This window comes from Aptenodytes forsteri, unplaced genomic scaffold, assembly GCF_000699145.1.
Source record: "Aptenodytes forsteri isolate BGI_AS27 unplaced genomic scaffold, ASM69914v1 Scaffold349, whole genome shotgun sequence".
Lineage (NCBI taxonomy): Eukaryota > Metazoa > Chordata > Aves > Sphenisciformes > Spheniscidae > Aptenodytes > Aptenodytes forsteri.
The window spans coordinates 1,563,115-1,576,922 of record NW_008794452.1 but is presented as its reverse complement, the minus strand read 5'-3'; the positions used below and the strand labels follow the sequence as shown (position 1 = coordinate 1,576,922).

The 13,808-nt window shown below is 36.4% G+C and overlaps 1 protein-coding gene across 1 annotated transcript in view; it reads left to right on the top strand.

The window, feature by feature from the left end:
* Positions 1–13,808, top strand: part of RTKN2 (rhotekin 2) — a 35,458-nt gene that overhangs the window by 11,870 nt on the left and 9,780 nt on the right. Inside the window, exons 3-8 of the mRNA XM_009290513.1 lie at positions 1,321–1,374; positions 2,296–2,413; positions 4,022–4,219; positions 8,888–8,982; positions 10,558–10,664; positions 11,689–11,820. Of these exons, the coding sequence (XP_009288788.1) occupies positions 1,321–1,374; positions 2,296–2,413; positions 4,022–4,219; positions 8,888–8,982; positions 10,558–10,664; positions 11,689–11,820 (704 nt within the window). The remainder of the gene's footprint in view (positions 1–1,320; positions 1,375–2,295; positions 2,414–4,021; positions 4,220–8,887; positions 8,983–10,557; positions 10,665–11,688; positions 11,821–13,808) is intronic.

Genomic DNA, 13,808 nt, shown 5'->3' with positions numbered 1-13,808 from the left:
GGGAAGTGGTTGAGTCCCCATCCCTGGAGGTATTGAAAAGACGTGTAGATGTGGCGCTTAAGGACATGGTTTAGTGGTGGACTTGGCAGTGTTAGGTTAACAGTTGGACTTGATGATTTTAAAGGTCTTTTCCAACCTAACTGATTCTATGATTCTCAAAATTAACTTAAATTTAAATTTTTCATTTAATATAACTTCTGAAACAGAGTGACTATATGCAGTTTCACTTAAATCAGCAAGAAGTTTTGTGGGTAAAACCCTGTAGGAATACATGATAACCTGTTGCCAAAATACCACTACTGTTCTGCATCTTAGCATACTATATGTGGATTTTTCCATCAGCCTCATATGAAGATCAACACTGGAGTCAGCAATGCTCCTTTATAACAATATTGAAGATTTTTATCGAAAGACAATTGAGCTAGTGCTGTTCACTGCTGCCATCATGTGTCACTTAATATATTGCATATACTTTTAAATAACATTGTGTTGTACTTAAGAAACCAACTTCAGATTTATAGAGCCCCCACTGCATTTATCTTTTAACAAGAGACTAATAAGAAATGTTATGTCTAAACCTGAGTCCTCGAAACTGGAGGAAGATGTCACTCAGTACTGTGTTGGATTGAGTAGATAAATTGGAAAATTTGTTGAAGAAAATACTTTCCTAATATTAAAATGACAGGCATGACTTAAAATAATGATTCTGTAATTGCCCCTCTACTATGGTTTTGATGTAGAAGGATATTTTTGAGGTTAAGAAAAAGAGATTTCTAAACTCTTTTTATGCCAACGAAGAAAATTCTGACTGGGAATGTGATTACAAGTGATATTTTCTCTGTGGTTAGCAAAACAAGACTTAAGTATTTGCAGTATAAGTATCCCAGTCATTTCCATTAAAACAGGAAGTTTTTCTTCTTGCCGTTGGATGAGTGGTTTCCAGCACAAGGCAAGCAGAGTTTCAGTTTACATCTGTGCATAATAATGGACTCAGAACCTCTGAGTTCGGAGAATACTTCTCAGAACTATGTTACACAGCCACTCTGAAATGTTATTTCGGGTACTTTCAAATGAGATTCAAAATATTCTTTATCCTAACATAATTTATAAAAGAAAATGACACTTCAAATTGAACTAACTGATGAATTTTCTTTTGACATGGACAATAAAATTGAAATAGTTATGCTGTTCATTGGGTAGAAAGTCCTGTTACCTCCAGAACATCAGGAAAAGAAACAAGAAACTTCTTGTAATTTGTTTTGATCACAGATCTACAGTATTTGCTATAACTTAATTTCCCTACTTTTTTCTTCCCTTTAGATATTCGAATACCATTAATGTGGAAAGGCTCCGATCACTTCAGCAATAAAGAAAGTATGTAAGATGTAATGAACTACTGTGGTAACAAATTGCTTACGCCTGTAAATTTAAACTGGATGGGGAAGTCCATACTCATTTCAACCCCTTCTTTGACCTTTCAGTAGGTCCATATTTTACTCTGTTATGTAGTTGCTCTTAACTTGAAGTTGTTGATTGTAGCAAGTTGAGTTAGTTCAAAGTCCTGTAGTTCTGTAGGTTTAAACCCTAGTCTCTAAGAAGTCCTTCTGAGGAGAAATTCCAGAGGAAGTAACAGAAAAATGTTGTTATTAAATGGATAGCTGAGAAACTTCTGATTAAACATGTTGTGCTATGTCCTGTCTACACTTGAGAGAGTATATTGGAGGCTGTTTCCAGTGAGAAATTTAAATGAAAGTTGTCTGTTGGTGTTGAGTGGATTATTGGATAGTCTTCAAGTACATGCATTTTGCTGTGTCATGGAGATTAACCCTAAATCTGTTCCAGCTGTCACCTGGCATTGATTTTGCTTTGATTTTCAATAGGGTCAGAGGGGCTAAGCGTGGCAAAATAGACTAATCCTATATAGTACATTCATAAAATGAGACAGGCTTTGGATCGAATATTTGGGGTTTTTTTGCTTAAAATCAGTTTTATTAAACAAAATTGCATTTTTACTAACATTTCTGAAGTTGCTAGCACAAACTACCCCTGATTATCAGGAAAAAAAAAAGTTGAGCAAAGGAGGGCATTTTTCCCTCTATGAATGCTGTTCTACCTATACAGCAGCTTTGATAGTTCAATTATCATAAAATCCTATGATATAAAATTTATGGTGGGAAGAATTTGAGGGCAATTCCTTAGAGGTCTGAATTAATTTCTTCTACTTTTGTCTACTGGAAGCATTTAGTATTGTGATGTGTAATATGGCTAATAAAACATTTCTTTGGCTCTCTCCAGAATCACAGCGCTATGCAGTTTTTTGTTTGTTCAGAATGGGAGCTGAGGTTTTTGATACAGAGGTGGCTATTGTGGATAAAGCAATAACAGATATCTGTTTTGAAAATGTAACCATATTGTGAGTATAATTTATTTCTGTTGAATGAAGTACAAATATTGCTGTTTTCTTTTGAAAGTGGATATGATTATGAATAAGATTGGCTGAGATCCACTAGGTGTTTCTGTGGGCAAAGAAATTAGTAGAGGTCTTGTTAATTTCAGTGGATGGTGGATCCCCACCTCTGGAAGGTTGGTTTTTATGTACAAAATGATGCTGGTTGTAGATGTGCTACTTGAACTGTACTTCTTTTCATTTTTGCCATGCTGAAGCATTTTTCTTTATATAAAGAGAGAAACAAACTTGTACCTCCAGGACAGAATTAAATTAATACTAAAACCTGAAAGCATTATCGAAGTATAGGCATGAATGTTGCACCCAGTGTTTTAAGTATTATTCTGTACAGCAGGCTATGGTCTCTTTTGATGTTCCGCTAAGTCACAGTTCTCCTAAAACCAGACCTTCTTTTCCACACCTCATGTTCTGTTACACCTATTTGAGCATGTGCTACAGCCACAGTCCTTATAGTTGAAGAATACTAGACAGGAAATTATTCACTTATCTTTAAAAGTAACCTGGGAAAGAGTAGAAAGGTGTTCTCATGTACTTTTTTGTGGCTTTATAATTTTTAAGAGAGTCCTGAGAGGCACTTAACTCCCCCCCCCGCTTTATTTTTTATATTAGCAATTTAGATTCAGTCTCCTGAGGAAGACTGACTAGAAAGCTAGAACTACTGAAAAGTTTAAATCAAGCTCCTGAAAACTGAGTGGTTGAGAGAGAGTGGATCTTTAAATCAGATTTTAACTCTTAAACACCTGTTCAAGTTAAGAGCGGGGGCAAAGATTTAAATCTGCTTCTTCAAAGATATGAGACTTGACCATTATAATTTTCTGTGAAATACTGCAACAAAAGCAGAAAAGGCACTTTAATTTGCCTTTTATCCCCGAGATAAAGAAAGACTTTTTATAAAAGCCTTTGGGATGATTTCATTATGGGCATGTGTGTAATGACATGATTTGTACCTGAAAGATGAGGTTAGGCTTCTGGTTTGATGACTAAGCTTGAGAACTTGAGAATCTGTAGAACTGAAAACAGAGGAAGCATAGGCTGCGGACAGAAGAATGCAGCAGTAGGTAGTTAAGTTACGAATGATAAATTTTGTTTGTTTTAAGTGAGATAGGATTTTTTCAGTAATGTGAAGGGGATGGGGTGCAACTAAGATATCTTTAAAACAGTTTGGTCTGATTTAGGACCATAAGCATGTATAGGTTTTCAATCATGTGATTTTTGCGTAACGGTAGAGGGCAGATTTAAGCGTGTTTGAATGTCTTGCCTGTGTATTTCCATAACATGGGGTTTTTTTCAGTTTTTAACCTAAACGTTCAATTTCCTGTTTGCAATTGTTTATGGTTAATTATAACATCTATCCCATGACTTCAACACTAAGTTACTGCTGTGTATTCTGGTCTTTAATTCCATATTAATGTACGTCTTTGCCTGAATCTGGTGGCATTCCTTCCCTCGATTAGAAATATATGTTATTTAATATATACAGTAGCAGCAGCATTCCTTGGCTGCATATTCAGTTTATTAACAAATGCTCTGAAATTTTCTCCTCCTCCCCTTCAGTGATGAAGCAAGACCAGATTTCCAGGTGAAGGTTGAAGTGTATAGTTGCTGTACAGAGGAGTCTTTATATGTAACAAACACTCCTAAGAAACTAGCAAAGAAGCTTAAAACATCCCTCAGCAAAGCTACAGGGAAGAAACTCAAAGCTGCGCAAGAAGACAGCACTGAATCCCTTTTGCCCGCTGACCCGATCATCCAGTAAGCCATATATATTGATATTCTGGTTTTATCATTTTTAAAATAGAAATAAGCCAAATATATTGTAAATTTTTGGGAAATTGCCAAGAAAGTGATTATTTCTGTCCTTACCTGAGTGAAAAATAATTTACCTTTTAAATAGGAAATGAGAAAGTAGGTGTGAATTCCAACCATGTCACTCAGCCTTGGGGCCTGGTTGATCTTAAAACACATGAGTAGGCTTTATCTTTCTGCCATACAGCCAGCTGGTAAATCCACTGCTATTTGCAAACTCTGTAATATTTTTCGTTTTATCTCTCAAGGAAATCAAGCTTGTGTGATCAGTCTGTGTCCCTCTGTCCATCTACCTCTCCTTCTCCCCTCTCCCATTTACTTCCTCCCCCATATTTTTTTTGCACCTAGCCAGTCTTGCTCATACTTGACAGACAGGTAGACGTGTCTAAAAGTTACAAGTAGTGTGAAATAAAGAATTGTGGTATATAGGCAGGAGAAACCTCTCTTCTACCCTCTCCCCTAATGAAGCTGACTGAGCTGTTTGTTATGCCTGGGGTGCATGCAGTGCACATGGGGGCCATTCCACTTGCTGGCTTTTCAGTAAAACTGTGGACTGTCAAAGGCACTTTACAGTTACAAGCTGCTTAACAGGAGTTTTAAAATAACTTACTGTTTTTTAGTGTTCATAGAAAAAAGTGCTGTTCCCAGTAATTTACCTGTTTTCTTTTAAAAATGATGTTAAATCTTTCATGCATTTTTTAATGAAGTTAACTGCCTACTAATATTTCCCAGCTACTTTAATTTCATTGGGATTTAAGCAGGCCAAATACCTGAACTGTAAATACTAATAATATTGAGGTGGGTTTTTTTTTTAGACAGCAATTTTTTCAAGGAATTACTTTTTTTTTTTTTGTGGCTGAACAGTAAAGAATCAATGCCTAATTCTTGCCAGCTGTTGAGTGTAGTCTTAGTCTAGCTTCATATATCTATTTGCCTGGATTTTAAAAGGAAATGTTCAAGCATATTCTATCTTTGTCAAATTGATATTACTATATACTGATATTACTGTTTCAATCAAAAATATACATTCAAGAGATCTTACCTACAGAGCAAAGTAAATTCTGTCCCTAACTTTCCAGTGTGTTCCACGTAATAACAATGTATCTTTCAGTCTGCATCATCTCAGGTGGCTGTGCTTTCCACAAGCTCCAGTTGGGTGATGACACGCTATCATTAGATACAGTTTGCTTCAAATATAACCACTAGCTTATTTGCTGGCCATACTTGCTTGAATATAGATCACCTGTCTTTTAAGGAAGAAGCATTGGTAGACAATCTAAACGGCTGCCTCCTCCCTTGGGTTTTGCTTTTGGTTTCTGAATTGTAATTGTATTTTGCTTTCCTCCATCTTAAAGTTTGTTGTTTCTACTGTAAATAATCATCTCACAGTGACTGTTACTTTCTTAACAGAGTTAAATGAACAATAATGTGTTTAATGATGGCTTTGCTAGGTGACTAAAAAAGATTCTCGGAAAGGAATGGGTTATTATAGGCAGAAAATAAATTGTCAGTTTTTTTTAATAGGCTTCCCTTAGGATTTATATTAGTAAGACCTTGGTATGTAGCCCTTATAGAGGGGAAGAGATTGCAAGATTACAAAAGATCTTTCAAGTATTCCCAGAGAATTTTACCATCCCAGCAGGTGAAATTAAACTGCAACAAAAAAGGGAACTTTCTGTATTATATGAACATCTTTTCTCTGTAGATTTCATTTATACAGGCCTTTTTCTTTTCAGAGCACACATGGGACAAAGTTCTCCATTTTCCAAAAACTCTGTGATCCCTCTGTATCAAACTTCTTTGCTTAGAAATCTCCGTGGTTAGTGAGGAAACTGTCAGCCTTGTAACTTCTTGCAAAAGCTTAGTGACAAAGCGCTTTGAATGGTTGCTTAGGTTGGTTAACTTCAGTTATACTGATGTTCTCTCTACTCTTAATTATCTCTCTTTTCATTTCTATACAGTCTTTTGCCTGCTTAATTTTTCTATTCTAGCTTAATTTTTTTTTTCTTTTTACATTTGTCGTAGAAGGAAAATGTTTAGTGCAGTTATACTATTGAATTCCAGAGTAACTAGGTTGCTCTTTGGATAAATCACTGGAGAGACTCCCTGAAGTGCATATTTATTCACTTGCAGAACTGGCCGACACATGGACTTGTTGTTATTGCCTTTTATGTGTTGTCCTCCACTGGGCTGGAGGCGTGGCTTTGGTGTCCTATGTTTGTATTGGCAAATTTATAGTGATATTTTGCTAGAAGTACATAATCTAATCTAATGGCCTCACTTTTACAGTTGGATTCTTTTTAATACCTGAAGGTTGTATTTGTTTTTGCCTTCTGTTATTTAAGATCTGATTGAAAGGTGAGCGTATTGGATTTTTTTTTTTTTTTTTTGGACTCACAAATCCTCCACTCTCTATATATCTGCATGAGTGAACTAAGATTGGGATTTCTAACATTGGGATTAATATTCAGGAACAGATTCTGGAATCTGAGATGTATTCATTAATATGCATCGATAGAAAGGGTGATATAGTTGCACCTTCCCACGCCAGTGTCTGTGTGGCAACTTTGGTGCCTCTGTCTCTTGATCAGTAAACAGATTTAACAATGAGCCTTTGCCACGGGCATGTTGTGGAGATGAGCTGATTTTTTTTTTTAAATAAAGTTATTACATGGAAAAATACTATAGATATGCAAAGTACTGAATGAGATGCAGCAGGCAGATTATTCTTTGTTATATGAAGAAACTGCCATTTAAGGCAGTTAGCTAATTCTGTGAAATGTAGAGGCAAAACTGACTCAACAGTCCTGATTAGCCAGTTAAATTTGAAAAATATTTGCAGATAAAACTTTTCTAAATTATATTGCAGCTGGCTGAAAGGAATGACTGTTATATTTTAGAACGAAAATGTTACTGTGAAGCATATTTTAAAAGTGAAGTAGCTATTTTTTTTGGCAAGGTTGTTGTGGTAATTAGTCATGCTTTAGAAAATAAGTAACTTTAAAATCAGCACAGAGGTTTTATCTGTGAGAAGAAACTGAACTTTTTGGTACGGTTTAAATAGAATGGTAATGTATTGCTCAACTGCATGGCAAAACATAATCAGTGGAGAATCTTTTGTTAGGGAACAGTCTAGCAGGGAATATATACAAATGCTGATGAGTTTTTGTTCAGATTGCCCTCTTGAAATGTTTCACAGCAGTGGTTCTTCACCCAGAATGTTATATCATATTTAATTTTCTCTTTATTCCCTTGAGAGAGATATGTAACAGACCTCCCTGCTAACAAACTTGCTACTTTTCCTCCTCTTTAGGGTTAGGGCTAGGTAGGCATCTGCCTTGTTCCTCTGCAGAGCCAAAGATTTTAAAACCGTATGTTCCCACTGTGCTATTAGGAAAAATAACATTTGAAAAATACAGAAAACTATGTTTAGTGATGTTAGTTCAGTAGTGTCTTCTCACCTTTTCCACCACTAGGCTATCTTATGCTGTACTGAAGATGTTTTAAGGATCTTATGCTAGATCCTGTTGGGGAGAGTAGTTAGTGATTTTGAGGGATTTGTTTTCTTGTGAACTTTGTTTAAACTGCCATTAGCCAGGTGGAATTCTTACTGCATTGCTGAACTGTAAATCTGTTACTCGGTCTGAAGAGTATTTGGGGGAAAAGGTTAAACATGTACCAAATTTATACTAGTTTATTCCAAGAATTGCATTCCACATGCACTGTGCTGAATTGTAAATGTGATTTTTTTTTTTTTTTTTGCCTAGGCAGAATCCAAAACAAAGATATAACATTCTGAAACCTGTAAGCACAATAAGTGAAAGAGTCCTTTATGCTACAAAACTGACTGTAGGATTTCTGCACAGATTTCTGCATGCAAAGAATCAAGCCATTAGATACTATTAAAAAATACATATATAAACAACTGTTTTATAAAGTGTCGTCTACACAGGCAAAGCAAAAGAGCAGAGTAACATGGAGGAGCAGTATAAAGCCTTTTAATTTTTAACCCGTATTTTCAGATAAATTTTATGTCATCAGTTGTTCTATTAACTATAGCAATTTTTGAACCTTTTACCAAATCCAGTTGATTTAGGCCTTGGAATAGAAGCTGTAAACCTATTAAAAGTTACTTTTGGAAAGCACAACCTTTATGCCTGGGTTTGGCAGCCGCTGGCTCAGCAGCAAGCTTGAGCCCAGCTTGTTGGCAGCGGCCACACAAAAAGTCTCCTGGCTGACAGGTCCAAGAGAGGTGGCTATGGAAAGAGCCACCTGACAGGGCCTCGTGGTGTTGGCCTGCACAGCAGGGCCTGGAAGTTGTGGGGTAGCAGGGAACTGGAGGTACTGCAATGGGTGAAGGCAGGAGGTATGGATATAGGAAGCAGATGAAGAGACTGTGGGACAGTGTTGGTTTGCAAGGAAAACCAGAGATACAGGAGTTCTGTGGGAGGAAGTTGGGAGGTGGCAATCTGGTCACTGACAGGTGCTGCCTTGCACCTTGGTGTTCCCTTGTACCCAAATGTGTTCTTTCAGGCATGTCTAGACTCCCTTTAATTACTGCCTGAGCAACGTAAAGCAGAAATGTCTTAAACATGCCTTTTCTTTCACATTTAGTGGAGCAAAGTACAGTTTGCTAGCATATACCACTTTGGGGCTGGAGAGTGCTGAGGACAATTTCAGGACCCACAACCTTACCATTACAGGAAATGGTAAGTACATATGGTACCAATTTAAGGAAATAAAAAACCAGTAACATTTTGCATTTCTCTCTCTTGTAAACTGAAGAGCTTAAAGAGATTATTTTTCTTGATACTTAATATAGAACAACTTTAATAAAATATTTAACGGCTCTAAAACAGGCATCTGTACGCAGCTGAATAAACTGTAAGTTGAGTAAAATTTCAAGTCCAGTCTTTTGGGAGTTTGTTCTGTCATTTGCATCTCGGTCTTATGTGAGTTGTAGCTATATACAAATTATTTCCCCTTCCTCACAACCAAGGAAAGGTATCAGTATGAAGAACAGCTTTTTCCTCTGTAGTCAGAAGGAAAGTAGAAAAATAGCTTCAGTTCAGCTAGGTTGTTTCAGGCCCAGATTTAACACAGGACGTAAACGTGTGTGCTTGCAATTTGCGTTGGTTGCTGTACTTCAGCTCTGGGACAGCACAAGTTGGCAGCAGTCAACCTAGATGCTAACACAGGGACTATGATTATGCTGCAACTGAAGGTAGTGTTTTAAGTAGCAGGAGTACAGTTTTTGATACTTCATCCATTATTTTCTGAAAGGATAACCCCTCCCATAAGCCACCCTCTAATTGTTAACTTAAGACATGGGACTTTCACTGCATTTCACTGTAGCTTCTGGGAACTTTATCTTTTACTTACGTAAACTTGACCTCAAAGCGAATTTCATTCTTTACGCTTCATTAATTCTGAATAAGTACAGATTTGAAGATTTATGGTGCATTTGTTTCTTGAAGGGTTGGACGAATAATTCTGAGTATCTTTGATATTTGTAAGCCTTTCTTTATTAGTACTTTATACTCTTTCTTCTTCAAATTCCTTTTTCTGTCATTAATTTACATAACTTAGTCTGGTGAGAAATGACATACCTGGATATTTTGGCTCATTACAAGCATTTCTAAAACATGACCAAAGAGAGAGTCATGTCAATGGAACATTGTATTACCTGCTTCTAATTACAGAAGAGAGAGCCTATTACATAGCAGAGCTGAGCGAGGAGGGATGTTGCAATTCATTAGAAACTTCTTAGAATCCTAAATGCTCTTCTAGTGCTGAAGACAGAAGTAGATACAAATTCTAAGCCTTAATAAAACGATCTGAAGCAAAGTGCTTGTGTGTAAATGTAGCTGTGTGCCATGATGGGATGGGCTCAGGGATCCTACTTAGATGACATGGCCAGTGTACTTATCTTTCAAAATGTTTCTAGCTGTGAAATGAGATTTCGAGCTATATTGTATGTAAGAACAAGTTGTTCTTGCAGAACAATATCTCCATTTTTACTTAAATTTTGCGTTCCCGGATTAATCTTTTTTGGAAAGTCCTTTTTTTTTTTTTTTTTTGGTTAATTGAAAAAACTGACTGAAGAGTAAAAATCAGTTTTAGTCTAATCCTACAGGATAAGATCTCTTTCTTTAAATATAAAAAATACTTATTTACATTCATGATCTTAATGTAAAAACGGATGTAGAAAGCTAAACTATTTATTTAGGGCAAATGTTCGGAACTAAGCGTTTGTCTTTTTTTTGCCTGGTCTTCTCCCCCAGAGGAATCCTCTTTTTGGCTCCCCCTGTATGGAAACATGTGTTGCCGTTTAGTTGCTCAGCCTTCCTGCATGGCTAGGGATATGATGGTAGGATTTCTTAATCAGCAGGTAAGAAGACCTTGCTTGTGTTTACATCCTCTTCTGTTAATAGCTGTCACTAAGAGTCAATCATCAAAACATTTGCTTTTTCCTGAAGTGGTTTCTTGAGAACTGTTATTTTTTACCTGTTCTACCTAGAACAAGGGGGGAAATTCTATCTCACAGCTGCGTTTACAAACAGTATCTTCATTGGCTAAGTGTCAAGAAATAAATGTTTCCTTGGCATGCTTATCAATAAGATTATTTAGGCTGTTACATAAAGATCAAGTATAGTTGTTGTTTCAGAATCGGTTTAGGCTGGTACTTGACAGCAGCAGTCCTAATAATCCTGTGTACATACCTCTCATTGTGCTAGCACAAGAGTTCATATCACAGCATGGTGGATCTGACTGGTGAACCGAGCCATATTTAAACTCATCCCTTCAAAAATGATTCATGTGAACTCAGTTTGCTTCTCTATTTTGGTTCATTGCACAACTAAGCAAATGAGGAGGTGATAGTGGAGGGCCAGAGGGGCTGGGTCATTTGTCAGGAGTGCTGAATTACAGGCTTTAAACTGGTTGTGAAACTATAATGCATTTATGAAAGCTGTTCAGAAAAATCTGTTTGAGAAAGTGGAAATTCTAGACAAGTGTCTTTGCTTGACATTTGTTGAATGTACTGTGTATTTCCAAAGTGAGATACTCCTTATTTCTCTTATTGTGTAATTACTGTAGCAATAAAGGTGGTTTCTTTCTTACAGTGGACACCAGTTCTAGATTTCATTCTGTCTGTGCGAACCAGCAGATTCTATATTGTGAGTGTCACAAGACAATAAATCTGCAAAAACTGTAAAACACCAAAAAACATTTAAAGTATTGCTAACATTTCAAAAATTAGTGACTCTGAAATGTTCTGCAACAGAAAGTCTTTGTTTTAGGAAAGAATTCAGGGTGACTAAGTTTTGATCACAGAGGGCTGATCTGTGTATACCTTGTAATATGCTCTTAGTTTGTAGTTTCTTTGGCAATTTCTGACTATTTATTCCCTTTAGCAAATGATAGGAAGTCTAACTAACTGGAGGAGGCTGTATTGCGTACTAAGAGGAGGCAAGCTCTTTTGTTATTACTCTCCAGAAGAAATTGAGGCTAAACTGGAGCCAGCATTGACAGTTTCCATCAACAAGGTAAAATTGGTTGTATGGGGGTTTTTTTGTTTGGATTTTTTGTTTATTCTGGAGGAGGTTGTTTTTGTTTTAAGGCATACCTACAGTCATTTGGGCTCTAAGCTGCTGGTATGCAGAATGCTTTATAGATAGCATGTGGGTGGGATATGCTTCAGTGAAATTTGCAGTCGCTGAATTTTTTAGCAAGGACATTACATTTCTTAGCTGTGGACGTAAGTTCCTTCTATTGCATTAGACTGGTTAACACAGAGGTAAAAAGGAGGATTTTTTTTTTAGGAAAAGTGATAACTTGTTATGTGACAGTTCCGTAAGACAGCCCTTGGAAATGTATTGCTTACAGTCCCTTAGCAATGCTCTTTTGCCCTCAGCAAGGTGAAGTTTTAACAAAAGCTTTTTTTGTTGTTGTGTGTTATTTGGCCACAGTCTTAATTAGGAGAGCTGGAAAATTGTTGAAAATATTTTAATGCCTTAAAATAAGCTGCTTTTCTTAATACTGGTTTTGTACAGTGCACAATAACTTTGGAAGTTCTGTGCTGTAGGATGACATTATTGCTGCTTTTCATACCCTGATTGGAAAGGTTGGGTTTAAAACTTAAAATTAAAATGTTACTTACTCTTTGGCTAAAGAAACATTAAGTATTTAATTTGAAGTAAGTATTTAAGTGTTCAGTTTAGGAATGTTCTTGGAAGGACCTTCTAGAATGGCGAGCATTAGAGTGAAGAGATGCTTTCAGAAACTGTTTTTGGTGCAGTCTTCAAGAGTTAATATCACGTAAGGATGAGCAGAGGAATTTAATGTTATTTGCAATTGATGTAGCTAGATTCATCTTACATACGTAATTAGACACATTTGGAAACTGTGTTAAGCACAGGTCGATCTGGATTCTGCCACTGTACTACTTGAACGCTTGATGCCAACACTAATTCTGAAAGAAGCATTCCTCCTGTCCAGTTGCTTGTTCTGGCTGCTGTGCTGCTTTATGCCAGGGCAGGCATTAGGGCAGCTGACTGATGAATTGGATAAGGGAACTGATGTGGGTTAAAATTAGCTCATTTTGGGGGAAGGAGGAGACTTGGCTTCCACTGTGGTTCCCTTTAATAAATTCTCTTATCCAGTTCACTACATGGCTACACAAATGCTTGTGTGGTACAAGGAAGGGGCTAGGCTATGATTGAGAATGCGTAGGGACATAAAGAACTGCTTCTTACAACAGCAATATCAGCTTTTGGTGGCTTTAAAGTTTCTGGAAAACATGACTGCATTCTCACCTAGAGTGAGACTTGTATATAAACCAAACATGTAAACTAGGGGTAGCAATGCGACCTGTTTGTGTTAGGACTTCTTTTTTTAATGTGCTAAGATTTAAATTGATTCCTTAATTAAAAACACCTTTCTGCTAGTGCCGTATCTTTTTACAAAGCCATTTTTTCTTCCAATTGTTCAGGCATTTACATTAAATAAATGTTTAGACTGCAATATATATTTAAGCAGACTTACTTGCTTACCTCTTCAGTCACTTTTAATTGCACTAGTCAGCCTTTGCCATAATTCTGCTTTCCAGCTATTCACAGTATCAGTTTAGAAATGGTAAACTTTAGTAAATTATAGAATTACTAAATCCATATTCTAAAATGTGACAGTAATATTTTTGAAAATTATCTGTCAGGCTATCTCAAATCTTTCCTTGGAGGTCTCTGTTTGAGTCTTTATCTTAGTTTTGCATTTCCTTTTAAAAAAAACATACTAAGGTATTTTGCTCCTCCAAGTTACCAACACACTTAGAACCTAAAATCCAGCTTAATAAGCCTTTGCTGGGAGACTGTCCGTATGTTTGCAGAGTAAAGCTAACATGTAGAAGGTACATAAATCATGTATCTTATACCATTTTACAAAAATGTCAGACTGCTGGAGAATATGACTGTGAATCCTTCTTCAGTTTAAATTAAAACTGGAAAAAAATTGCAATTTAAAACATATTTGGATACTT